The following is a 27,520-nucleotide window of genomic DNA, read 5'->3' on the forward strand; positions in this document are numbered from 1 at the left end:
CCTGAGGCTACGCCCTCCCACTCCCCCGTGGGGCTTGACAAGGGACTTCAGCCCACACCCCCCACCCAGTGGGGCTTGACAGGGGACCTCAATGTGCACCCCCAGTGCTGGGTCGGGGGATCTCAGGCCATGCCCCCCACCAGGTCGGGCTTGACAGGGGACTTAAGGCTGCATCCCCCACCCTGGCACCAGGCGGGGGGACCTCAGACCGCGCCCCCCGCCCAGCAGGGCTTGACGGGGGACCTCAGGCTGTGCCCCCTGCCCCAGCACTGGGCCAGGGGACCTAAGGCTGCGCCCCCTGCCTGGTTGGGCTTGACAGGGGACCTCAGGCCATGCCCCCCCTCCAGCAGGGTTTGACAGGGAACCTCAGGCTATGCCTCCCACCCTATGGGGCTTGAGAGGGGACCTCAAGGTGCACCCCCAGTGCTTGGTCTGGGGAACTCAAGCCACACCCCCAGATCATCAGGGCTTGATGGGGGACTTGAGGCTGCACCCCCCTCCTGGTGCTGGGCCAGGGGACCTGAGGCTATTCCCCCCCACACCTGGGGAGGCTTGATGGGGGACCTCAGGCCATACCCCCCACCCAGCAGGGCTTGACGAGAGACCTCAAGGCATGCCCCCTGCCCCGGTCTGGGCTGGGGGACCTCAGGGCACGCCCCCTGCCTGGCAGGGCTTGACAAGGGTGGGACTGGCCGGGTCTGGATCTATCCCAATGGGGTGGCACCGGCCAGGTCTGGGTATCATGCAATTTTGAGGCGCATGTGGGTGGGTCGGGACTTGACTCTGGGTCCCATGGTGAGCTCCAGACTCTGACAGGAGGAAGGTTTTCATATACATTTTACTAATTTTCTTTCATCTCTGACACTTCTATTATAGAGAAAGGGCAAATAGCAATATTAAATTATTTCCTCTAATTAATCCTCTTTTAATGTTCACGAGTTTTGTGCACCAGGCTACTAGTATCCATTATAATATTACTTATTTATAATCATTCATTATTTTTAAATAACTCTCAGCAAATTAGGAAAACAGATTCTACCTCAAGCTAATAAAGATTATCATACTCAATGGTGAAATACTAAGTACTTTCCCCCTAAGATCAGAGACAAGGCAAGTATATACATTCTCACCACTCTTACTCAACAAAACACTGTAATTTCTAGCCACTACAATAATGCAAGTAAAAGGAATAAGATGTATACAGATATTACAGGAATAAAATGGCCCCTAATTGTGCATGGCATAATACAAGAATGATGGTTATGTAGAAAGTCCCAAATAATTATATAAAAAAAGACTCTTATGTTCAGAAAGGCCACAGGATACAAGATCAACACTCAAAATTTAAGTTCATTTCTATATACTAACAATAAAAATGTATAAACCAAAAATTAAAATATAATACCATTTATAGCATCTTCAAAAAATACTTAGATAAGACTTATTTTTTTTAAATATACAGAATATGTATCATGAAAATTACAAAATGATAAAACAAACCAAAGAGCCCAGCTGATATGTCTTAGCTTGAGCTTTGAGCTATGAACCAGGAGGTCATGGTTTTATTCCCAATAAGGGAACATGGGTTGCGAGCTTGATCCCCAGTAGGGGGAGTGCAGGACGCAGCCGATGGATGATGTTCTCTCATCATTGATGTTTCTACCTCTCTTTCCCTCTCCTTTCCTCTCTCTGAAATCAATAAAAACATATTTAAAGAAAATAAATCAAAGAAAACCTTATAAATACAGACATACAATGCTCATAGATGAGAAGATTCAACATTCTAAAGATGTCATTTTTTCTCAAGTTGATCTGTAAGTTTAATGAAATTCCTATCAAAATTCTAGCAAGTGTTTTAGAAACATAATAAAGTTTATTCTAAAATTAGGATGGAAAGTCACAGATATAGAATAGCTAAAAACAATTTTGAAAAAGAACAAAGTGGGAGAAATCGTTTTACCTGATGGTAACATTTACTGCATAACAACAGTAATCACAACATTATGGTTTGGCAGGGGAATAGAAACATAGATCACTGGAACCCAATAGAGAGCCCAGAAATAGATCTACATGTATATGCCTAATCAATTTTTTATTAAGGTACAAAAGCAATTCAATGGAGGAATGAAAGCAATTCAAATAATAGTGCTGCAGCAATTGTATATTCATAGGCAAAAAAAAAAGGAATCTCGACCTCTCTCAAACCTTATATGAAATTATCTCTAAATGGGTCACAAATGTATATGATAAGTGTAAAATATAAAAATAAAAGAAGAAAAAATTTTGGCTAGAGCAGTGGTTGGCAAACTGCGGCTTGTGAGCCACATGCGGCTCACGAACCACGGTTTGCTGCTCTGTTGACTAATGAGTTTGCCGACCACTGGGCTAGAGGAATAAGCAAACAGTTCATAGACTTGAGACTAAAAGTACTATATACAAAAGAAAAAGATAAATTAAACCTCATGAATATTAAAAACTTTCTCCAAAAATAATCTGTAGAGGATGAAAAGACAAGTTGCAGACAAGAAGAAAATATTTGCAAACCACACATCCAACAAAAGACTAGTATCTACAAATATCTAAGCAACTCTAAAAACTTAGCAGTAAAAACATAGACATTACTTTAAGACAACAGAAAAAATGTTTCAGAGAAAAGACCAAACAGATGGAAAATTAGCACATGGAAATATGCTGTACTTCATTAACCAAAGGCAAATGCATATTAAATCCACAAGAAAATCTTACTACACACCTATCAGAATAGCTAAAATTTTAAAATAGTAAAAACATCAAATGCTGATGAGGATGCAGGGAAGCTGAATCATTTATACACTGCTGGTAGGAATAAAAAATGGTAGAGTCATTCTAGAAAATGTTTGCCAGTTTTTTATAAACTAAACATAAATTAGCATACCAACCAGCAATTGTGCTCTTGGGCATCCTATATAATAAAACCCTAATATGTAAATCAGAACAACCAGTAGCTATAATGCACACTGACCACCATGGGGCAGACAATCAACTCAGGAGCTGCCCCCTGGTGGTCAATGCGCTACCACAGGGGGAACGCCACTCAACCAGAAGCCAGGCCCACAGCTGGCAAGTGCAGTGGCAGTGACGGGAGCCTCTCCTGCCTCCACTGAAGGCAGGAGTTAAGGAGCGAGGGGTCCCAGACTGTGAGAGCCCCAGAATGCCAGAAGGATGTCTAACTGCCAGCTTAGGCCCAATCCCCTAAACCAGCAGGCGGACATCCCCCGAGGGGTCCTGGACTGTGAGAGGGCACAGGTTAGGATGAGGGGACCCCCCTGCTCAGTTCATGAATGTCGTACACCAGGCCTCTAGTTTATTTTTTTTCTTCCAAAATTTTATTATCTACCAATGTTAAAATTATATTCCAGGCCTGTAATTAGAAAATGGAAATTACATAGCTACTAAAATAAAATATTTCAACATTATTAGGTAATTGGTTGGTGATGATAGTAGTTTATTATAAAGAAATGAAAATTTATGTTCACACAAAAACCTGTACAAAAAAAAAAAAAAACCTGTATATGAGCATTCATATCAGTTTTACTCCTAATAGTAAAAAACTGGAAAAACCATATCCTACAATGGGTGAACAGATAAACAATTTATGGTACAGCCATACCATAGAATACTACTCAGAAATCAAAAGGAAGGAACTACTGACACATGGAGCAATTTAGCTGAATCTCCAGGGAATTATGCTCAATGAAATAAAAGGGACCCCAAAAGGATACATACTATATGAGTCCATTAATATAAAATTCTTGCAATGATCCTATATAATCAAAGGCTAATATGCAAATCGACTGAATGGTGGCACAACCGGTTGCTATGACACTCACTGATCACCAGGGGGCAGACACTTAACACAGGAGCTGCCCCCTGGTGGTCAGTATGCTCCCATAGGGGGAGTGCTGCTCAGCCAGAAGCCGGGCTCATGGCTGGTGAGTGCAGCGGCGGTGGTGGGAGCTTCTCACGCCTCCATGGCAGTGCTAAGGATGTCTGACTGCCAACATAAGTCATCAGTCAAACATCCCCCGAGGGCTCCCAGACTGCAAGAGGTCACAGGCTAGGCTGAGGTACCCTGTCCCCCTCCTAATGCACAGATTCTGTGCACTGGGCTCTAGTAAAATTATAAAGAGGGAGAACACGTTAGTACTTGGATGGGTTAAGGATGAAGTCAGGGAAGAAATGACATGAAGAAGGTAGGTGTGGTTATAAAAAGGCAACAACAGGGTTCTTGGAAATGGTGGACCAGTTCTGTATCATCACTGTAGTGGTGAAAACCTGAACCTAAACAGGTTACTAAAGTGCAGAGAACTAAATACGCATACAACAAATAAATACAAGTAAAACTGGGACATATGCATAGATCTGTGCATTGTATTAATGTCAACATCCTAATTGTGATATTTTACTATATTTTTACAAAATATTACTATTGGGATAAATTGAGTAAAGGGTATATAAGATCTGTCTGTATTATTTCTTGTACTTACATGTGTTCTGAAATACCTCAAAGTAAAAAGTTTAATTTTTAAAAAGCAATTATTAAGAATTAATATTAAAAATATTGATGAATGTAGATTAAAGAGTGCTACTTATATATTATTTCAAGCTCACCATAACCAGGAGTGATGAAGTAAGATCCTGAGTCAATATCTTCTTCTTTAATCTCATTTTTCATTGAAATTGGGTAACTCGTTGTCTCAGATTTTATTTCTGTGCTGGAATCTGTTTGAACAACATTTTGTTAAGTAAAACATTTTAAAGTGCTGGAAGATGAGAGATTTCAACAGTAATTTTTCTATCAGGCAGAACTATCCTTCAGGAATGAAGGAGAAATAAAGACATCAACATACAAAAGAAAAATTTAAAAAATTGTCACCAGCTGATGTACCCTTAAAAATGGCTCATGGAAAATCTTCCAGCAGTATGATGAAGGAAGAAATCTTGGACCAGGAGGAAGAAAGAACAATACAAAGAGCACAGAAACTTGATTACTCACACTTGACTGATGAGAATATAAAACATTACAGCCACCCTGGAAAACTGTTTGCCAAAATTTTACAAAACACTACTTACCATTGCCAAATGACCCAGTAACTGTGCCCCTGGGCATTATCCCAGAGCAATGAAAAACTGATGTTCACACAGAAAGCTGTACACGAGTGTTCACAGCAGCTTTATTCCTTGTAGCCAAACTGGCAACAACCAGGTGTCCTTCAACCAGTGAGTAGATAAACAAACCATCATACACCCGTACCATGAAATAATACTCAGCAATAAAAAAGAATGAACTACTAATACAAAAAGCAACTTAGATAACTCAGCACAAAATAATGCTGAGTGAAAAAAAGGCAAACCAAAAAAGTTACATACTATGTCTGTCCATTGACATAAACCTCTGGAAAGACAAAACGATAAAAGAAAAAAAGCAGATAGCCAAGGGTAAGAACAGGACGAGACAGAAGTAGGCAAGTAAAGGGAGAAAGGCACGTGGGCAGCAGAAGAAATCCTTGTGGTGATGGAAATGTTCTGAATGTGGACTGTGATGAATGACATAAAACCTATTCCTGACATGAAATTATATAAAATCAAATATAACTAAACACACAAACATAAACACACATAAAAATAAGTACATCTTAATAAAATATGTTGATTCCATCAATGACTATGTCTTGAATTTGACATTGTACAATGGCTAAAGTGTACACAAACTCTTTATGTATTGTTTCTTACAATTACATGTGCAGTTAAAATTTACTCAAAATAAAACTTAATTTTTAATTAATTAGTTTTAATTAATTTTAATTAGGAAAAGCTAACACTAGCTTACGTGAAGGATGTTAATGAATCTACATTAAACAGTGCTATTTGTAATGTGTATCATTTCAAACTCACTACCATGAGAATGGATGAGGACCCTTGGAGTATCTTGACCACCGTTGTTATTTCCCAAGACTGCTGGTTTATTCATCATCTGACTGTTCTCTTCCTGTTTGAACTGTGTTTTGTTCATTTCTATAAGGAAAACATTTTTCAAATGCTGTAAGAAAAGACTTCCAAACCTCTAAACTATATCAAACCAAATTACCCTTCAGTAATGAAGCAAAAATAAAGATATTTACAGACAAAAATAAATCAAAATAATTTTTCACTGATTCATGTTGAAAAAATGCTAAAGGAAAATCTTCAAATGGAAAAGATACACAGTGTGATAGAAAAAAATCTGAAACAACAAGAAGGACAAGGAACAAAGGAAAGTGCACAGATATGGATGCAGAAAAATTGGTCCACTCATACAATTGCTGATGGGAATGGAAAATGATAAAGCCACACTGGCTAGCAGTTTGTCAACTTCTTATCAAAAACTAAGAAAGCAAACACTGGAGGACCATAAATTGCACTCTTGGACACTCATCCCAGAGAAATGAAAACTATGAAAGTGTGAAATCAATGAAATGAATACAGATTTAAAAATATGAACAAGTATTATTAACAGGTTTAATGTTAACAGCCCAGAACAGGATCCCAGAAGTTTTTAAAAGGTGCACAGACAAATATACCATGGAAAATCCATACCATGAAATACTATTCAGCAATAAAAAAGAAGGAACAGGTGATACACACGATGATGTGAGTTAGTCTTCAGGGAACTACACTGAGGAAAAGAAGCCAATCTCAAACACCCCAGGATTCTATTTATATAACAAAGGGAAAAATTATGAATCAGAGAAACAGATTTGTTGTTACCAGCAGCTAAAGACAGGGCAGGAGATGGAAGATGGCAGGGGGGAATGTCAACCGAAGGTTGGTCGGTGTGCTTATAAAAGAGCAATATGAGAAATCATGCTGATGATGGAACTACTTGGGGCATGCCTTTTGTAGAGGATATGTGATAAAATCATATAGAACTAAACACACACATTAGCACAAATTAAACTGAGGACATCTCAGTAATATCTGGAGGATGTCAAAATAATGCTGAGTGAAAAAAGGCAAACCAAAAAGGTTACATACTATGTCTGTCCATTTACATAAACCTCAGGAAAGACAAAATGATAAAGAAAAAAAGCAGGTAGCCAAGGATAAGAACAGGACAAGACAGAAGAAACCAAAATCTTAGTGGTGATAAATTTCTGCCATTTTGCAAGTTCATACTGCTAGTGAAATTTGGGTAGTGGCAACACATAATTTCACTGTAACATGTATTACAAATGCAGGTGCAACACAATTTTTCTGAACATATAAACTTTAATTAGAAAATGCTGCCAGTATCTTTTCGCTAAGGGTGTTGATAAATCTAGATTAAATATTCTACCTGTCAGATTTCTTTTCAAACTCACCAAAACTGGGACGAATTCAACCACATACAGAGAAATTGTTTGGTTAGTGTGGTTTTCCAAGCAACATGGATCATTTGTAGTCTCAGGGCTCTTTGCCAAGCTAGTCTGAGCTTCTATCAATATTTCTATAAATAAAATACTTTTAAGAATGAAAAGATAAGAAATATCAATCATGAATTCCATACCAGGTGAAACTAACATTCAAAGACCAAGCAGATCGTGGCAACATGGATGGACCTGGAGGGTGTTATGCTAAGTGAGATAAGCCGGATAGAAAAGGACTAATACTGTGTGGTATCACATATGTGGAATCTAAAAAGAGAGAAGTCAAACTCACAGAAACACAGAGTAGAATGGTAGCTGTCAGGGGCTGGGACATGATAAAAATAGGGAGAGGCTGGTAATGGGGTATAAACTATCAGTAAAAAAGTGAACCAATGTCTGAGTATGTATAATAAACATAGTGACTATAGTTGATAATGCTGTATTGTATAATTGAAATTTTCTTAGAAAGTAGAAGTTCAGAGTTCTCACAACAAAATATAACAAGGTACATAGGGAAGATGATGGATGTGTTAATTAACTTGATGGTGAGAATCCTTTCACAATGTAGGTGTGTATCAAATCATCACATTGTACAATATAAACATATTATTATTTCATTTGTCAATTATACATCAAGAAAGCTGAAAAAAAAGAAACAACCATTCAGACATTTTTAAAAGAATAAAGATGAAATAAAGACATTATCACACAAAAGAAAGCTAAAAACATATCTCGATAGGCAGTTTACACTTGAGAATGGCTAGAGGAATATCTCATCAAAAAGAATGAGGAAAGAAGAAATCTTGGAGCATCAAAGAGGAAGAAAGAATAATGAAAGAGGTCTATAAACTTGGTAAATCATATATTGCTAGGAGAACAGTAAAAGGGCACGGGCTTTCTGGAAAACTCTTGGCAGTTTCTTATAACACTAAACATGCCATTACCATGCAACTAAGCATCTGAACTCTTGGGAAAACCAAACTTATGTTTACACAAAAACTGGTACATGAAGGGTCATCAAAAATGTACCTGCAATACTGAACAGGGGAAAAATCCAGATGTTCTTCAACAGTGAACCACAATACAAAGTGTGGTACATCCATATACCATGGAAAAGTCCTCAATAACAAATAAGAAGGAAGAACACATGCATGCCACAAGTCAACTGCATAGCATGGGACTTAGGCTGAGGCAGGTGTAGTTGAAAAGGGTAAAGGGACACATCAGAATGAGGATGAAAATGTCCTATTATCTTGACCGAAGTGATCGAAATCAAACCTACTTATATGACAAAATCAAACGGAACTAAACCACACATACAAATCAATACAATTAAACCAGAGGTAGAAAAATCTGTGGATTGTATCAATGTCAACATCCTAGTTGTGGTATTGTGCTATAGTTTTGCAAGATGTTATCATTGGAGAAAACTGTATCAACAGTACACAAGATCTCTCTATATTGTTTCTTACAATTGTATGTGCAGTTAAATTTTACTCAAAATAACACTTTAATATTTAATTGGTTAATTTTAATTGAATTTTGAATTTTCATTAGGAAAAGCTACCACTAGCTCACATTAAGGATATTAAAGAATTACATTAAACAGTGCTATTTGTAATATGTATCCTTTCAAACTCACCATCATTACAAAGGGTGAGGACACGTGTATCTCGACCACCACTGTTATTCCCCAACATCTGTCTGTTATTCGTCGTCTGAGTGTTCTTTTCCCAATTGTTCTGTGCTTTGCCTCCTTCTATAAGAAAAGCAATTTTCAAATGCTGTAAGAAAAGACTACCAACCTTATATTCTATATCCAATGAAAATATCTTTCAGAATGTAGCCAAAATAAAGGTATTTACATACAAAAGGAAACCAAAAGTACTTGTCTCTGACTGATTCATGTTTTAAAATGCTAAAGGAAAATCTCCAAACAGAAAAGCTATCATAGGAAAGAACTCTCAAGGATCAAGAAGAACAAAGAACAAAGGAAAGAGAACAAATATAGATGCAGAGAAATTGGTCCATTTATACATTGCCTGTGGGAATGGAAAATGGTAAAGCCACATTGGAAAGCAGATTCTTGGTTTCTTACGAAAAATGGAGGGCACCATTACCAAAGGACCAGAAATTGCACTCTTGGGCATTCATCCCAAAGAAATAAAAAATGTGTGAAAGAGTAAAGTGAATGAAATGAAGCAAGATTAAAAATCCAGCCCTAGCCGGTTTTGCTCAGTGGATAGAGCATCGGCCTGTGAACTGAAAGGTCCCAGGTTCGATTCCAATCAAGGACATATGCCCAGGTTTTGGGCTCAATCCCCAGTGGGGGACTTGCAGGAAGCAGCCGATCCATGATTCTCTCTCATCATGAATGTTTCTATCTCTCTACCCTCTTCCTTCCTCTCTGAAATAAATTAGATAGATAGATAGATAGATAGATAGATAGATAGATAGATAGATAGAGATAGATAGATAGATAGATAGATAGATAGATAGATAGATAGATATTTAAATCCAAATGTTCTTCAACAGTGAACCAAAATACAAACTGTGGTACATCCATACCATGGAATGTTCCTCAACAATAAAAATGAAGGAAGCTACATGCCACAAGTCTGATGGATATACAGGGACTTAGGCTGAGGTAGGTGTAGTTATAAGAGGGCCAGGTGACACATCCTTATGGGAGGGAAATGTTCTGTATCTTGAGCAAAGTGGTAGAAATCAAACTTATTCATGTGACAAAATCAAACACAACTAAACACATACACACAAATCAATACAATTAAATTGAAGAAATCTCAATGAAATCTGAAGATTGTTTCAATGTCAATATCCTGGTTGTGGTATTGTGCTATAGTTTTCCAGTTCATTGGGGGAACTGGGTCAACTGTACCAAGATCTGTATTGTTTCTTACCATTGCATATGCAGTTACAACTTATTCAAAATAAATCTTTTCGTTTTTAAATTAATTAATTTAACTGAATTTTTATTAGGGAAAACTAGCACTAGTTCCATTAAGAGTGTTAATAAATCTACATTAAACAGTGCTATTTGCAATATGTATAATTTCAAACTCACCGTCATCACAAAAGATGAGGACACGTGGAATATCTCGAGCACCACTGTTATTCCCCAAGACATGTCTGTTACTCGTTATCTGAGTGTTTACTTCCATGTTGTTCCGTGCATTGTATCCTTCTATAAGAAAAACATTTTTCAAATGCTGTAAAAAAACACTCCCAACCTCATATTCTATGTGCAAGGAAACTATCTTTCAGTAATGAGGCCAAAATAGAGATACTTTCAGAGAAAAGAAAACCAAAACTGTTTGTTACTACTGATTCATGTTTTAGCATGGCTAAAGGAAAATTTTCAAACAGAAAATATATTATGGAAAAAAATTTGGAGTATCAAGAACAAAGAACAATGGTAAGAGCACAAATATGGATGCAGAGAAACTGGTCCACTCATACACTGCAAGCGGAAATGAAAAATGGTAATGTCACACTGGAAAGCTAGACAGTTTCTTATCCAAAACTAGGTACACCATCACAAAAGGACCAAAATTGCACTCTTGGGCATTCACCCCAGAGAAATAAAAACTATGTGAAAGACTAAAATGAATTAATGAAGCAAAATTTTAAAATCTAGATGTCCTTCAACAATGAACCAATACACAAACTGTGGTACATCCATACCATAGAATAGTCCTCAATAATAAAAAAAAAGGGAAGGAGCTACTGATTCATGCCACAAGTCACATGCATATCCAGGGACGTAGTTATAAAAGGTCAAAGTGGCATACCCGTATGGGGATGGAAGCATTCTGCATCTTTTCTCTCTCTCTCTCTCTCTCTCTCTCTCTCCCTCCCTCCCTCCTTCTCTCATCAATAACAAAGAAAAAAAGCACCGAGGAAGCAATCACCCAAGGACCAGAAATAGACACTCTGAAAAAGCGACATGAATGAAATAAAGCAAGATTAAAAACTATGAAAAAGTATTCACAGTTGCTTTAACCCTAACAACCCAAAACAGGAAACTCAGAGATTTTGAACAGGTGGTGGACATCATACCTACTTATGTGAAAAAATCAAACAGTTCTAAACACAAACACACAAATCAATACAATTAAAATGGAAACATCTCAATAAAACCTGTGGCTTGCATCAATATCAATATTCTGGTTGTGGTCTTGTGCTATAGTTTTGTAAGATGTTATCATTGGGGAAACTGAGTAATCTGTACACAAGATCTTTTTGTATTGTTGCTTACAACTGCATGTGCAGCTAAAATTACTTAAAATAAAACTTTATATTAATTATATTTAATTAATTTTTATTTAGGAAAAGCTACCATTAACTCACATTAACACTGTTAATGAATCTACATTAAACATTTCTATGCATCATTTCAAACTCACCATTAGAAAGGATGATGACACGTGGCATATTTTGACCACCCTTGTTATTTCCCAAGAATTGTGGGTTATTCATCATCTGAGAATTTTCTTTATGGTTGGTTTGTGCATTGTCCCTTTCTATAAAAAAAAAAAAAACATTTTTCAAATGTTGTAAGCAAAATTCCCAACCTCATATGCTAAATCCACTGAAACTATTCTACAGGAGTGAAGCCAAAATAAAGATACATTTAGACAAAAGGAAACCAAAAGTGTTTGAACTGATTCATGATGAAAAATGGCTACAGAAAAATCTTCAAAACAGAAGAGATATAATAGAAAAAATTCTGGAGCATCAACAAGGACAAAGAAAGGAGCACAAATATTGATGCAGAGAAACTGGTCCACTCATATATTGCTGGTGGTAATGGAAAATGGCACAGCCACAATGGAAAGCAGTTTGTCAATTTCTGATAAAAAAAAAAAAAAAAAAAAAAAAAACAAGAATGTGCCCTGGCTGGAGTGGTTTGGTTGGGTGGAGCATTGACCAGTGCAAGAAAAGTGTGCACATTTGATTCAAGGTCAAGGCATATTCCTGAGTTATGGGTTCTATCCCTGGTGGGGACTTGTGAGGGAGACAACCGATCCATGTTTCTCTCTTGTATGTCTCTCTCTCTCTCTCTCTCTCTCTCTCTCTCTCTCTCTCTCTCTCTCTCTCTCTCTTTCCCTCCCTTCCTCCCTCCCTCTCTCATCAATAACAAAGAAAAAAAGCACTGAGGAAGCAATCGCCCAAGGACCAGAAATGGACACTCTGAAAAAGTGACATGAATGAAATAAAGCAAGATTAAAAACTATGAAAAAGTATTCACAGTTGCTTTAACCCTAACAATCCAAAACAGGAAACTAAGAGATTTTGAACAGGTGAACAGATAAGTATAACATGGAAAATCAATACCATGAAATACTACTCTATAAGAAAAAAAGAAAAAAACAAGTAATAATTTTTAAAAAAGCTATGAGTGAGTCTCCACAGAATTACACTGAGGGAAAGAAGCCAATCAAAGAGCAAGGAATCAATTTATATAACAACTAGAGGCCCGGTGCACAAAATTCGTGCATGGGGAAAGTGGGGTATCCCTCAGCCCAGCCTGCACCCTCTCCAATCTGAGACCCCTTGAGGGATGTCCGACTGCCCGTTTAGGCCAGGATAGAGCCTAAACCAGCAGTCGGACATCCCTCTCACAATCCAGGACTGCTGGCTCCCAACCGCTCACCTGCCTCTCCCTGATTGCCCCTAACTGCTTCTGCCTGCCAGCCTGATCACCCCCTCACCACTCCCCTGCCAGCCTGATCAATGCCTAACTTCTCCCCAGCCAGCCCGATTGCCCCTAACTGCCCTCCCCTGGCAATCTGGTCACCCCTAACTGTCCTCCCATGCAGGACTGGTCGCCCCCAACTGCCCTCCCCTGCTGGCCCAGTCACCCCTAAAAGACCTCCCCTGCAGATCCGGTTCCTCCCCGCCAACTGCCTTCCCCTGCAGGCATGAATCCTCCCCAACTGTCCTCCACTGCAGGCCAGGTCCCCTGACAACAGCCCTCCCCTGCTGGCCTGGTCTCCCCCAAAAGCACTCCCTTGCAGGCCCGGGCCCCCCAACTTCCCTCCCCTGCAGGCCAGGATCCCCCCAAAATGCCCTCTTTTGCCAGCCCAGTCATTCCTTACTGCCCTCCTGATTGCCTGATCTCCCACAACTGCCCTCCCCTGCAGGCCTGGTCCCCCCAAACAACCCTCCCCTGCAGGCCTCGTCCCCCCAACAGCCCCACTCTGCAGGCCTGGTCACACACAACTGCCCGCCCCTGCAGGCATAGTCCCAACTACCCTCCCCTGCAGGCCTGGTCCCCCGCAACAGTCCTCCCCTGCAGGCCTGGGTCACCCCAACTGTCCTCCTCTGCTGGCCTGGTAACCCCTACCTGCCCTCCAGCTTACCTGATCTCCCACAACTGCCCTCCCCTGCAGGCCTGGGGCCCCCCAACTGTCCTCCACTGCAAGCCTGATCCCCCCAACTTCCCTCCCCTGTAGGCCTGGTCCCCCCCTACTGACCTACCCTGCAGGCCTGATCCCCCCACAACTGTCCACCACTGCAGGCCTGCTCCCCCGCAACTGCACTTTCCTGCAGGACTGGGTCCCCCTCAACTGTCCTCCTCTTCCGGTCGAGTCACCCCTAACTGCTCTCCCTTCTTGCCTGATTGCCCCCAAATGCCCTCCCTTGCTGGCCTGGTCACCCCAACTGTCCTCCTCTGCCGGCCCAGTCACCCCTAACTACCCTCCCTGCTTGCCAGATCACCCACAACTGCACTCCCCTCAGGCTGGGTTCCCCGCCCACTGCCCTCCCCTGCAGGCCTGGTCCCCCCCGCAACTGCCCTCCCATGCAGGCCAGGTCACACCACAACTGCCCTCCCCTGCAGGCCTAGTCCCCCCAACTACACTCCCCTGCAGGCCTGGGTCACCCCAACTGTCCTCCTCTGCCGGCCCGGTCACCCCTAACTGCCCTCCCTGCTTGCCTGATCTCCCACAACTGCTCTCTTCTGCAGGCCTGGTCCCGTACAACTGACCTCCCGTGAAGGCTTGGTCCCTTACAACTGCCCTCCACTGAATGCCTGGTCCCCCCACAACTGCCCTCCCCTGCAGGCCTGGGTCCTCCACAACTGTCCTCCAATGCAAGCCTGATCCCCCCAACTTCTCCACACTGCAGGGCTGCCCCCCCCTACTGCCCTCCCCTGCCGAGCTGGTCCCCCCACAACTGCCCTCCCCGACAGGTCTGGTCCCCCACAACTGCCCTCCCTGCAGATCTGGCCGCCCCAAACTGTCCTCTACTGCAAGCCTGGCCCCTGCAAACTTCACTCCACTGCAGGCTTGGGTCCCCCCAACTGTCCTCCACTGCAAGCCTGGTTCCCCCCAACTTCCGCACACTTCATGTATAGTCCCCCCCTTCTACCCTCCCCTGCAGGCCTGGTCCCCCCAAAACTGCCCTCCCCGACAGGTCTGGTCCCCCACAACTGCCCTCCCAGCAGGCCTGGTCCCTAGAAACTGCACTTTCCTGTACTCCTGGTCCCCCGCAACTGCACTTTCCTGCAGGACTGGGTTGCTCCATACTGTCCTCTACTGCAAACCTGGTCCCCCACAACTGCCCTCCACTGCAAGGCTGGTCCCCCCACAAATGCCCTCACCTGCAGGCTTGGTGCCCCCACAACTGCACTTTCCTGCAGGCCTGGGTCCCCCTCAACTGTCCTCCTCTTCCGGCCCGGTCACCCCTAACTGCTCTCCCTGCTAGCCTGATTGCCCCCAACTGCCCTCCGCTGCAGGCCTGGTCACCCACAACTACCCTCCACTGAAGGCCTGGTCCCCCTCAACTGCCCTCCCCTACAGGCCTGATGCCCCCCAACTCACCTCCCCTGCAGGCCTGGGTCCCACCCCAAATGCCCTCCCATGCTGACCTGGTCTCCCACAACTGTCCTCCTCTGCCGGCCCAGTCATCCCTAATTACCCTCCCTACTTGTGTGATCACCCACAACTGCCCTCCCCTGCAGGCTTGGTTCCCCCAACTGCCCTCCCTTACAGGCCTAGGTCCCCCCCAACTGTCCTCTACTGCAGGCCTGGTCCCCCCAACGGCCCTACCCTGCAGTCTTGGGTCCACCCCAACTGTCCTCCACTGTAGGCCTTGTGCCCCCACAACTGCCCTCTCCTGCAGGCCTGGTCCCCTGCAACTACACTTTCATGCAGGACTGGGTCCCCCTCAACTGTCCTCCTCTTCCGGCCCGGTCACCCCTAACTGCTCTCCCTTCTTGCCTGATTGCCCCCAAATGCCCTCCCTTGCTGGCCTGGTCTCCCCCAACTGCCCTCCTCTGCCGGCCCAGTCACCCCTACCTACCCGCCCTGCTTGCCAGATCGCCCACAACTGCACTCCCCTCAGGCTGGGTTTCCCACCCACTGCCCTCCCCTGCAGTCCTGGTCCCCCCACAGAGCCCTCCCATGCAGGCTTGGTCCCCCACAACTGCACTTTCCTGCAGACCTGGATCCCCAAACTGTCCTCCACTTCCTGCCCGGTCACCCCTAACTGCTCTCCCTGCTAGCCTGATTGCCCCCAACTGCCCTCCGCTGCAGGCCTGGTCCCCCACAACTACCCTCCACTGAAGGCCTGGTCCCCCTCAACTGCCCTCCCCTACAGGCCTGATGCCCCCCCAAATGTCCTCTCCTGCAGGCCTGGGTCCAACCCCAAATGCCCTCCCTTGCTTGCCTGGTCTCCCCCAACTATCCTCCTCTGCCGGCCCAGTCACCCCTAACTATCCTCCCTGCTTGCGTGATCACCCACAACTGCCCTCCCCTGCAGGCTTGGTTCCACCAACTGCCCTCCCCTACAAGCCTGGGTCCCCTCCACCTGTCCTCTACTGCAGGTCTGATCCCCCCTACTGCCCTCCCCTGCAGGCTTGGGTCTACCACAACTGCCCTCCCCTACAGGCCTGATGCCCCCAACTGTCCTCCCTGCAGGCCTGGGTCCCACTACAAATGCCCTCCCTTGCAGGCCTGGTCTCCTGAACTCTCCTCCTCTGCCGGCCCGGTCACCCCTAACTGCTCTCCCTGCTAGCCTGATTGCCCCCAACTGCCCTCCGCTGCAGGCCTGGTCCCCCTCAACTGCCCTCCCCTACAGGCCTGATGCCCCCAACTGTCCTCCCCTGTAGGCCTGGGTCCCACACCAAATACCCTCCCTTGCTGGCCTGGTCTCCCCCAACTGTCCTCCTCTGCCGGCCCAGTCACCCCTAACTACTCTCCCTGCTTGTGTGATCACCCTCAACTGCCCTCCCCTACAGGCCTGATGCCCCCAACTGTCCTCCCCTGCAGGCTAGGTTCCCCCAACTGCCCTCCCCTTCAGTCCTGGGTCCACCCTAACTGTCCTCCACTGTAGTGCTGGTTCCCCCAAACTGTGCTCTCCTGCAGGCCTGGTCCCCTGCAACTGCCCTCCCCTGCAGGCCTTGGTCCCCCGCAACTGTCCTCCTCTTCCAGCCTGGTCACCCCTACCTGCTCTCTCTGCTAGCCTGATTGCCCACACTGCCCTCCTCTGCCAGCCCAGTCACCCCTAACTACTCTCCCTGCTTGCGTGATCACCCTCAACTGCCCTCCCCTACAGGCCTGATGCCCCCAACTGTCCTCCCCTGCAGGCTAGGTTCCCCCAACTTCCCTCCCCTTCAGTCTTGGGTCCACCCTAACTGTCCTCCACTGTAGTGCTGGTTCCCCCAAACTGTGCTCTCCTGCAGGCCTGGTCCCCTGCAACTGCATTTTCCTGCAGACCTGGGTCCCCCCCCCCCAACTGTCCTCCTCTTCAGGACTGGTCACCCCTAACTGCTCTCCCTACTAGCCTGATTGCCCCCAACTGCCCTCTGCTGCAGGCCTGGTCCCCCACAACTACCCTCCACTGAAGGCCTGGTCCCCCCCAACTGCCCTCCCCTGCAGGCCTGATGCCCCACAACTGCACTTTCCTGAAGGCCTGGGTCCCTCCCAATTGTCCTCCACTGCAAGCCTGGTCCCCCACAACTGCCCTTCACTGCAGGCCTGGTCCCCTCATCTGTCCTCCCCAACAGTCCTTATGCGCCCCACTGCCATAACCTGCAGGCCTGGGTCCCCCTCCAAATGCTTTCCCTTGCTGGCCTGGTCCCCCCCAACTGCCCTCCCCTGCAGGCCCAGTCACCCCTAACTGCCCTCCCTGCTAGCCTGATTGCCCACAACTGCCCTCCCCTGCTGGCCTGGTTCCCCCCAACTACCCTCCACTGAAGGCCTGGTCCCCTTCAACTGCCTTCATCTGCAGGCCTTGATGAAGGCCACCAACTGCCCTCCCCTGCAAGCGTGGTCTCCCCACAACTGCCCTCCCCTGCTGGCCTGGTCCCCCCACAACTGCCCTCCCCTAAAGGCCTGGTACCTCTCAACTGCCCTTCCCTGCAGGCCTGGTCCCCCACAACTGCACTTTCCTGAAGGCCTGGTTCCCTCCCAATTGTCCTCCACTGCAAGCCTGATCCCCCCCAACTGCCCTTCACTATAGGCCTGGTCCCTCCCGCCACAGCCCTCCCTTGCAGGCCTGGTCTCCCTCACCTGTCCTCCCCTACAGGCCTTATGCCCTCCACTGTCATACCCTGCAGGCCTGGGTCCCCCTCCAAATGCTTTCCCTTGCTGACCTGGTCTTCCCCAACTGCCCTCCCCTGCAGGCTTGGTCACCCATAACTGCCCTTCCTTGATGGCCTGGTCCCCCCCATCTGCCCTACCCTGCAGGCCTGGTCCCCCCAAACTGCCCTCCCCTGCAAGCCTGTTCCCCCCAACTGTCCTCCCCTGAAGGCCTGATGCCCCCCATTGTCATCCCCTGCAGGACTGGGTCCCCCTCCAAAAGCTTTCCCTTGCTGGCCTGGTCTCCCCCAACTGCCCTCCCCTGCAGGCCCAGTCACCCCTAACTACCCTCCCTGCTAGCGTGATCACCCACAACTGCCCTCCCATGCAGGCTTGGTCCCCCCAACTGCCCTCCCCTGCAGGCTTGGGTCTACCACAACTGTCCTCCACTGTAGGCCTGGTCCCCCCAAACTGCCCTCTCCTGCAGGCCTGGTTCCCTGCAACTGCACTTACCTGCAGGCCTGGGTCCCCCTCAACTGTCCTCCTTTTCTGGCCCGGTCACCCCTAACTGCTCTCCCTGCTAGCCTGATTGCCCCCAACTGCCCTCCGCTGCTGGCCTGGTCCCCCCCAACTACCCTCCACTGAAGTCCTGGTCCCCTTCAATAGCCCTCATCTGCAGGCCTGCCCCCCCCAACTGCCCTCCCCTGCAAGCTTGGTCTCCCCAAAACTGCCCTCCCCTGCTGGCCTGGTAACCCCACAACTGCCCTCCCTTGCAGCCCCAGTCCCCCTCAACTGCCCTCCCATGCAAGCTTGGTCCCCCCAACTGCCTTCCCCTACAGGCCTGGGTCTCCCCCAACTGTTCTCTAGTGCAGGCCTGGTCCCCCTCAACTGCCCTCCCCTACAGGCTTGATGCCCCCAACTGTCCTCCTCTGCAGGCCTGGGTCCCCCACCCCCAAATGCTTTCCCTGTTGGCCTGGTCTCCCCCAAACATCCTCCTCTGCCACCCCAGTCACCCCTAACTTCCCTCCCTGCTTGCCTGATTGCCCACAACTGTACTCCCCTGCAGACCTGCCCCCCCCAACTGCCCTCCCCTGTAGGCCTGGTGCCCCCACAACTGCCCTCCCCTGCAGGCCTTGTCACCCCCAACTGTCCTCCCCTGCAGGCCTGGTCGCCTCCAACTGCCCTCACTTGCAGGCCTTGTCCACCCCAACTGCCCTCACATGCAAGCGTGGTCTCCCCACAACTGCCCTCCCCTGCAAGTCTGGTCCCCCCAACTGCCCTCCCCTACAGGCCTGGGTACCCCACCAACTGTCCTCTACTGCAGGCCTGGTTCCCTCCAACTGCACTTTCCTGCTGGCCTGGGTCGCCCCCAACTGCCCTCCCCTTCAGGCCTGATCCCCCTAAACTGCCCTCCCCTGAAGGCCTGGTCCTCCCCCAACTGTCCTCCCCTGCAGGCCTGGTCCCCCACAACTGCACTTTCCTAAAGGCCTGGGTCCCTCCCAATTGTCCTCCCCTGCAGGCCTGGTCCCTCCCAGTTGTCCTCCCCTGCAACTGCACTTTCCTGCAGGCCTGGGTCCCCCTCAACTGTCCTCCTTTTCTGGCCCGGTCACCCCTAACTGCTCTCCCTGCTAGCCTGATTGCCCCCAACTGCCCTCCGCTGCTGGCCTGGTCCCCCTAAACTGCCCTCCCCTGCAAGCCTGTTCCCCCCAACTGCCCTCCTCTACAGGCCTGTGTCCCCCCAACATGTCCTCTACTGCAAGCCTGGCCCCCCAACTGCCCTCCCCTGCAGGCCTGGTCCCCCACAACTGCACTTTCCTGAAGGCCTGGGTCCCTCCCAATTGTCCTCCACTGCAAGCCTGGTTCCCCCAACTGCCCTTCACTGAAGGCCTGGTCCCCCCCCCCACATCCCTCCCCTGCAGGCCTGGTCCCCCTCACCTGCCCTCCCCTACAGGCCTGATGCCCCCCCGCCAAAATGCTCTCCCTTGCAGGCCTGGTCTCCCCCAACTGTCCTCCTCTGCTGGCCCAGTCACCCCTAACTGCCCTCCCTGCTGGCCTGATCGCCCACAACTGCACTCCCCTTCAGGCTTGGTCACCCATAACTGCCCTCCCTTGATGGCTTGGTCCCCCCCCATCTGCCCTACCCTGCAGGCCTTGTCCCCCTAAACTGCCCTACCCTGCAAGCCTGTTCCCCCCAACTGCCCTCCCCTGAAGGCCTGATGCCCCCCATTGTCATCCCCTACAGGCCTGGTCCCCCACAACTGCCCTCCCCTGCAGGCCTTGTCATCCCCAACTGCCCTCCCCTGCAGGCCTGTGTCCCCCCAACATGTCCTCTACTGCCAACCTGACCCCCCAACTTCCCTCCCCTGCAGGCTTGGGTCCATCTCAACTGTCCTCCACTGCAGGCCTGGGCACCCCAACTGTCCTCCACTGCAGGTCTGGTCTCCTGCATCTGCCCTCCCCTGCAGACCTGGTTCCCTGCAACTGCACTTTTCTGCCGGACTGGGTCCCCTCCCCCAACTGTCCTCCTCTTCCAGCCCAGTCACCCCTAACTGACCTCCCTGTTTGCCTGATCGCCCCCAACTGCCCTCTGCTGAAGGCCTGGTCCCCACAAAATACCCTCCCCTGAAGGCCTGGTGCCCCTCAAGTGCCCTCACCTACAGGCCTGATCCTCCCAACTGTCATCCTCTGCAGGCCTGGGTCCCCACCCCCAAATGCCCTCCCTTGCTGGCCTGATCTCCCCCAACTGTTCTCCTCTGCCAGCCCAGTCACCCCTAATTGCCCTTCCTGCTTGCCTGATCGCCCACAACTACCCTCCGCTCAGGTCTGGTCCTCCCCCAACTACCCTCCCTTGAAGGCCTGGTCCCCCTCAACTGCCCTCCCTTACAGGCCTAGTCCCCCCAACTGCCCCCCCTGCAGGCATGGGTCCCCCCCGCACCTGCCGTCCTCTGCTGGCCTGGTCTCCCCCAACTGCCCTCCTCTCCTGGCCTGGTCACCCCCAACTCCAACTGCCCACAACTGCCCTCCCCTACCAGCCATCTTGTGGAGGCCATCTTGTGTCCACATGGGGGCAGCCATCTTGTGTCTTGGAGTCATGGTCAATTTGCATATCACTCTTTTATTAGACAGGATTTTAAAGGGACATATTATAGATCTGGGTAACAGATGTGTTGCTACTAGCAGCTTTAGTCTGAACAGGGGTTTAGATCAGGGGCATGTCACCTGAAGGGTAGTGGGTGTACTTACAAAATAGAAATATGATGGAACTGTTTAGGGGCTTGCCTGTGGTAGAGTCCATGTGATAAAATGGTACAGAACTAAAGACACAGATTAGAACAAGTGAAACTATATTTTAATCTATAAGGATGATGTCATGTCATTTATTTTAGTGGTGATAAATTTCTACCATTTTGTTAGTTCTTACCATTGGGGAAATATAGGTATTGAAACAAAAATTTCTCTGTTTCATTTTTACAACTGCAGGTGCAACTAAATTTTTCTGAAAATAAAAACTTCAATTACAAAAAGCTATAACTATCTTTTTAGTAAGGATGTTGATAAATCAATATTGAATATGCTACCTGTCTAAGTATCATTTCAAACTCACCAAAACTGAGACAAATATAGCAACACACTGAGGAATTGTTTTGGCTACTGTTGTTTTCCAAGAAAAGTGGATCATTTGTTGCTTAGGTGCTCTTGGTCATGTTGGTTTGAGCTCCTACCAATATTTCCATATGTAACATATTTTCAGGTATGTAAAGACAAGAAATCTCAACCATGAATTCCATAAGAGGTGAAACTATCCTTCAAAGACCAAGCTGATTTGTGACAACCTGGATAGTCCTGGGGGGCATTATGCTAAATGAAATAAGCCAGAGATAGAAAGACAAATACTGTATGTTATCACATATATAGAATCTGAAAAGGAAAAAAAAAAAGTCAAACTCATAGAAACACAGTGTAGAATGGTGGCTGTCAGGAGCTGTGAAGTGAGAAAAATAAGGAAAAGCTGGTAAGGGGCACAAACTATCCAATAAAAAGTGAACTAACATCTAAGGATATATAACGCGGTGACTACAGTTGATAATGCTGTATTGTATAACTGCAATTTGTTTAGAAAGTACAAACTCAGTGTTTTCACCACTAAGTATCAAGATGTAAATGGGGTAAATGACAGGTGTGTTAATTAACTCAATGGTGAGACTCCTTTCACAGTGTATGTGTATATCAAATCATTACATTGTACACTGTAAATATATTACAATTTTATTTGTCAATTATACCCCAATGAAGCTGAAAAAAATGAGCATTCAAACTCTTAAAAAGAATAGAGATGAAATAAAGACATTGTCAAACGAAGGAAAGCTAACAGTATATTTCACTAAGCAGTTTACACCAGAGAATTGCTAGAGGGATATCTCATATCAGAAAATTATGAAAGAACAAACCTTGGAGCATCAAGAGGAAGAAATACAGTAAAAGCAGCAGAAACATGGAGGTTAAGAAACTGGCTGTCATACATCTCTGGCAGGAGAGTAAAAGGCACAGCCGCCCTGGAAAACTTTTGGCAGTTTCCTGTGACACTAAACATGCTATTACTATACAACCAAGCATCTGTACTCTTGGTTATGATCTAAGAGAAATCAAAACTTATGTTTACACAAAAATCAGTAAGAGAATGGTCATAACAACTTTACGTGTAATACTGAACACTGGAAAAAATCCAGATGTTCTTCAACAGTGAACCAATATACAAACTGTGGTACATCCTTACCATGAAATAGTCCTCAACACTAAAAAAACAAGAAATTATTGATGCATGCCACAAGTCAGATGATATCCAGGGCCTTATGCTGAGGTGGGCATGGTTATAAAAGGGTAACATGACACATACATATGGGGATGAAAATGTTCTGTATCTTGACTGTGGTGGTGGAAATCAAACCTACTCATATGACAAAATCAAACACAACTCAACACATACACACAAATCAATATAATTAAACCAGAAAAATCTCAAAAAAAAACTATAGATCGCATCAATGTCAGTATTTTGGTTGTGGTATTGTGCTATAGTTTTGCAAGATGTTATCACTGGGGGAAACTGGATCAACTGTACACAAGATCTCTGTGTTGTTTCTTAAAATTGCATGTGAAGTTAAAATTTACTCAAAATAAAACTTTTACTTTTTAATTAGTTAATTTTAACTGATTTTTTAATTAGGAAAAGCTACCTCTAGCTCACATTAAGGGTATTAACCTTTTGCACTCGGATGTCGAGTGTGACTCGACACTGTTAGCATTAGAATAAAGGAATCGAGAAAAAAGCAAGCGAGTGCAAAGGGTTAATAAATCTACATTAAACAGTGATATTTGTAATATGTATCATTTCAAACTCACCAACACGTGGAATATCTCCAACACCATTGTTATTCCCCAAGACATGTGTGTTATTCGTTGTCTGAGTATTTTCTTCCCGGTTGTTCCGTGCTTTGTCCCCTTCTATAAGGAAAATATTTTTCAAATGTTGTAAGAAAAGACTCACAAACTCATATTCTATATCCAATGACACTATCCTTCAGTAATGAAACCAAATTAAATATATTTGTAGACAAAAGGAAAAGTATTTGTCACTGACTGATTCCTGTTTTGGCATAGCTAACGGGAAATCTCCAAACAGAAAAGATATCATAAAAAAACTCTCGAGCATCAAGAAGGACAAAGAACAAAGGAAAGAAAACAAATATGGATACAAACTAGTCCACTCATACATTGCAGATGGGAATGGGAAATGGTAAAGACACACTGGAAAGCAGTTTGTCAGTTTCTTATCCAAAATTAAGGACACAATCCCCAAAGGACCAGAAATTGCAATCTTGGGCATTCAACTCAGAGAAATGAAAACTTTGTGAAAGAGTGAAATTAATGAAATGATGCAAGATTTAAAAATCCAGATGTTCTTTAATAATTAACCAATACACAAAGAGTGGTGCAACCAAACGATAGTACATCCTCAACAAAAAAGAAGGAACTATGGATTCATACCACAAGTCAGATGGATATCCATATGAACAAGTGTTATTAGCAGCTTTACCCTAATAATTCAAACAGGAAACCCATAAGCTTGAAAAGGTGAATAGATAAATATACTATGGAATACTACTCTGTGATTTAAAAAAAAGGAGTAAGTGATACACACAAGGACATGAGTGAGTTTCTAGGAAATTATACTGAGGGAATGAAGTTAATCTCAAGTACTACAGAGTTCCATTTATATAACAATGCAAAAGGGAAAAATTATAAATCTGGGAAACAGGTTTGTTATTGTCAGCCAATAGAGACAGGGCAGGGGATGGTAATGGGGGAAGTGTCAACTGGAGAGAACAGGGTATGCTTACAAAAGAGCAATATGAAGGGTCATGGTAGTGATAAAACTGTTTGGGGGCTTGCCTGTGGTTGAGGATAAGTGATAAAATTGGATAAAAATAAACAATCACATTAACAGAAGTGAAACTAGGAACATCTCAATAATATCTGGAGGATATCAGGTCATTTAACTTAATAGTGATACATTTCTATCATTTTGCAAATTGATTCCATTGGGGAAATGTGGGTAGTGGGAATATAGAAATTATCTGTATCATTTCTTACAACTGCAGGTGCTGTTTCAGATAAATATATCTGAAAATAAAAACTTTAATTAGAAAATGCTGGCACTATCTTTACACTAAGAATGTTGATAAATCTATATTAAAGGTGCTACCCCTCATAAGTATAATTTCAAAACCTGCAAAACTGGTATAAATACAGCAACATACTAAGGAATTGTTTGGCTAGTGTAGTTTTCCAAAGCAACTAGATCACTTGTTGTTTCAGGTCTCTTTGTCAAGTTTGTTTGAGCTCCTACCAACATTTCTATAAATAAAACTCGAGGCCCAATGCATGGATTCATGCACTGGTGGGGTCCCTCGGCCTGGCTGAAACCAGCTGACACCCTCCGAGGGGTCCCAGATTATGAGAGGGAATTTTTGGGGTGACACAAACCGGAATCAGGCTCCCTCCTCTCTGGTTCCGGGTGCATCACCAGAGAACTGCCGCTGCCAAGTTCCCACAGCTCAGCAGCCCCTGTATTGAGCATCTGACCCCTGGTGGTCAGTATGTATCATAGCTACTGACTGGTCAGCTGGTCAGCCTGTCAGCCAGTCACTTAGACTTTTATATATATAGGTACTTTCAGGTATGGAAAGACAAAAAATCTCAACCATGAATTCCATAAGAGGTGAAACTGTCATTCAAACACAAAGCAAATTTGTAACAAAATGGACATATGTTGAGGGTGTTATGCTAAGTGAGATAAGCCATACAGGAAAAGACTAATACTGTATAGTATCACATATGTGGAATCTAAAAAAAAAGTCAAACTCATAAAATCACAGAGTAGAACCATGTCTGCAAGGAACTGGGAAGTGAGAAAAATAGAGAGAGCCTGGTAATGGGGTACAAACTATCAGTTAAAAGGTGAAGTAATGTCAGGGTATATATAATATGGTGACTATAGTTGATAATGCTGTATTATATAATTGCAATGTGATTAGAAAGTTCAACTTCAGCGTTCTCACAACAAAACATAAAGAGGTAAATGATGGATGTGCTAATTAACTCCATTAAGAATACTTTCAAATGTATGTGTGTATCAAATCATCACATTGTTCAATATGAATATATTACAATTTTATTTTTCAATTATACCTCAATAAAGCTAAAAAATGAGTGTTCCAACACTTAAAAAAAGAATAAAGATGAAATAAATACAATCTCACATGAAGGAAAGCTAAATATCTCAATTGGCAGTTTACACTTGAGAATGGACAGGGAAATACCTCCTATCAGAAAAGAATGATGAAAGAAGAAATCTTGGAGCATCAAAGAGGAAGAAAGAATAATGAAAACATCAAGAAAATGGAGGAGGTCTAGAAACTGGCTAACTCACAGATTGCTAGCAGAACAGTAAAAGGGCACAGAATCTCTGGAAAACTGTTTGCAGTTTCTAAACATGCCATTACCATGCAACTAAGCATCTGAACTCTTGGGAAAACCAAACTTATGTTTACCCAAAAACTGGCACATGAAGGGTCATCAAAAATGTACCTGCAATACTGAACACTGGAAACATTCCATATGTTCTTCAACAGTGAACCACAACACAAAGTGTGGTACATCCATATACCATGGAAAAGTCCTCAATTAACAAATAAGGAGGAAGAACCAGTGCATGACACAAGTCAACTGCATATCACGAGACTTAGGCTGAGGCAGGCATAGTTGTAAAAAGGTAAAGTAACATATTCGAGTGGGGATGGAAATGTTCTGTATCTTGACTGTGGTGGTGGAAATCAAACCTACTTATATGACAAAATCAAACAGAACTAAACCATACACACAAATCAATATAATTAAACCAGAGAAATCTCAAAAAGTCTGTGATTGCATCACTATCAATATCCTAGTTGTGGTGGTGTGATAGTTTTGCAAGTTGCTATCATTGGGGGAAACTAGGTCAACTGTACTTAAGATGTCTCTATATTGTTTCTTACAATTGCACGTGTAGTTAAAATTTACTCAAAATAAAACTTTTACTTTTTACTTAATTTTAATTGATTTTTAATTAGAAAAAGCTATGTACAACTCATATTAAGGGTATTAATGAATCTACATTAAACAGTGGTGTTTGTAATATGTATCATTTCAAACTCACCAACATCAGAAAGGATGAGGACATGTGAAATATTTTGACCACAACGGTTATTTCCCAAGAATGGTGGGTTATTCATCATCTGAGTGTTTTGTCCCTGGTTGGTCAGCACTTTGTTCCTTCCTATAAGGGAAACATATTTCAAATGCTGTAATAAAAAGCTCCCAAACTCATATTCTATATTCAATAAAACTATCAAACCTATTCATGTGACAAAATCATGATCCCTACTCATGATCCCAAAATTACCACTGGGATCAGGCCTAAATGGGCAGTCGGACATCCCTCTCACAATACAGGACTGCTGGCTCCCAACTGCTCGCCTGCCTGCCTTCCTGATTTCCCCTAACCGCTTCTGCCTGCCAGCCTGATCACCCCCTAACCACTCCCATGCCAGCCTGGTTGATGTCTAACTGCTCCCCTGCCAGCCTGTTTGCCCCCAACTTCCCTCCTCTGCTGGCCTGGTCACCCCTAACTGCCGTCCTCTGAAGGGTTGATCGCCTCCAACTGCCCTCTCTTGCAGGCCTGGTCCCTCCCAACTGCCCTCCCCTGTTGGCCATCTTGTGGTGGCCATCTTGTGTCCACATGGGGGCAGGATCTTTGACCACATAGGAGCAGCTATCTTGATCTTGTGTGTTGGAGTGATGGTCAATCTGCATATTACTCTTTTATTAGATAGGACAGAGGCCTGATTCATGGGTGGGGACCAGCTGGTTTGCCCTGAAGGGTGTCCTGGATCAGGGTGGGGTTCCCTTGGGGTGTGGAGAGGCCTGGGCGAGGGGCCTGGGATGGTTTGC

At 45.1% G+C, this 27,520-nt stretch overlaps 1 protein-coding gene across 1 annotated transcript in view; it reads right to left on the reverse strand.

Annotated features, from left to right (window-relative positions):
• The window catches only part of BEND2 (BEN domain containing 2), a 48,596-nt gene extending 21,843 nt beyond the window's left edge, over nucleotides 1–26,753 (reverse strand). Inside the window, exons 1-7 of the mRNA XM_054715575.1 lie at nucleotides 26,727–26,753; nucleotides 23,372–23,473; nucleotides 11,852–11,968; nucleotides 10,510–10,629; nucleotides 9,067–9,183; nucleotides 5,938–6,054; nucleotides 4,651–4,761 (exon numbers count right to left, since the gene is read on the reverse strand). Of these exons, the coding sequence (XP_054571550.1) occupies nucleotides 4,651–4,761; nucleotides 5,938–6,054; nucleotides 9,067–9,183; nucleotides 10,510–10,629; nucleotides 11,852–11,927 (541 nt within the window). The 5' untranslated portion in view covers nucleotides 11,928–11,968; nucleotides 23,372–23,473; nucleotides 26,727–26,753. The remainder of the gene's footprint in view (nucleotides 1–4,650; nucleotides 4,762–5,937; nucleotides 6,055–9,066; nucleotides 9,184–10,509; nucleotides 10,630–11,851; nucleotides 11,969–23,371; nucleotides 23,474–26,726) is intronic.
• Nucleotides 26,754–27,520: the final 767 nt, after the last annotated feature.

This window comes from Eptesicus fuscus, chromosome 1 (genome assembly GCF_027574615.1).
Source record: "Eptesicus fuscus isolate TK198812 chromosome 1, DD_ASM_mEF_20220401, whole genome shotgun sequence".
In the NCBI taxonomy this organism is placed as follows: domain Eukaryota; kingdom Metazoa; phylum Chordata; class Mammalia; order Chiroptera; family Vespertilionidae; genus Eptesicus; species Eptesicus fuscus.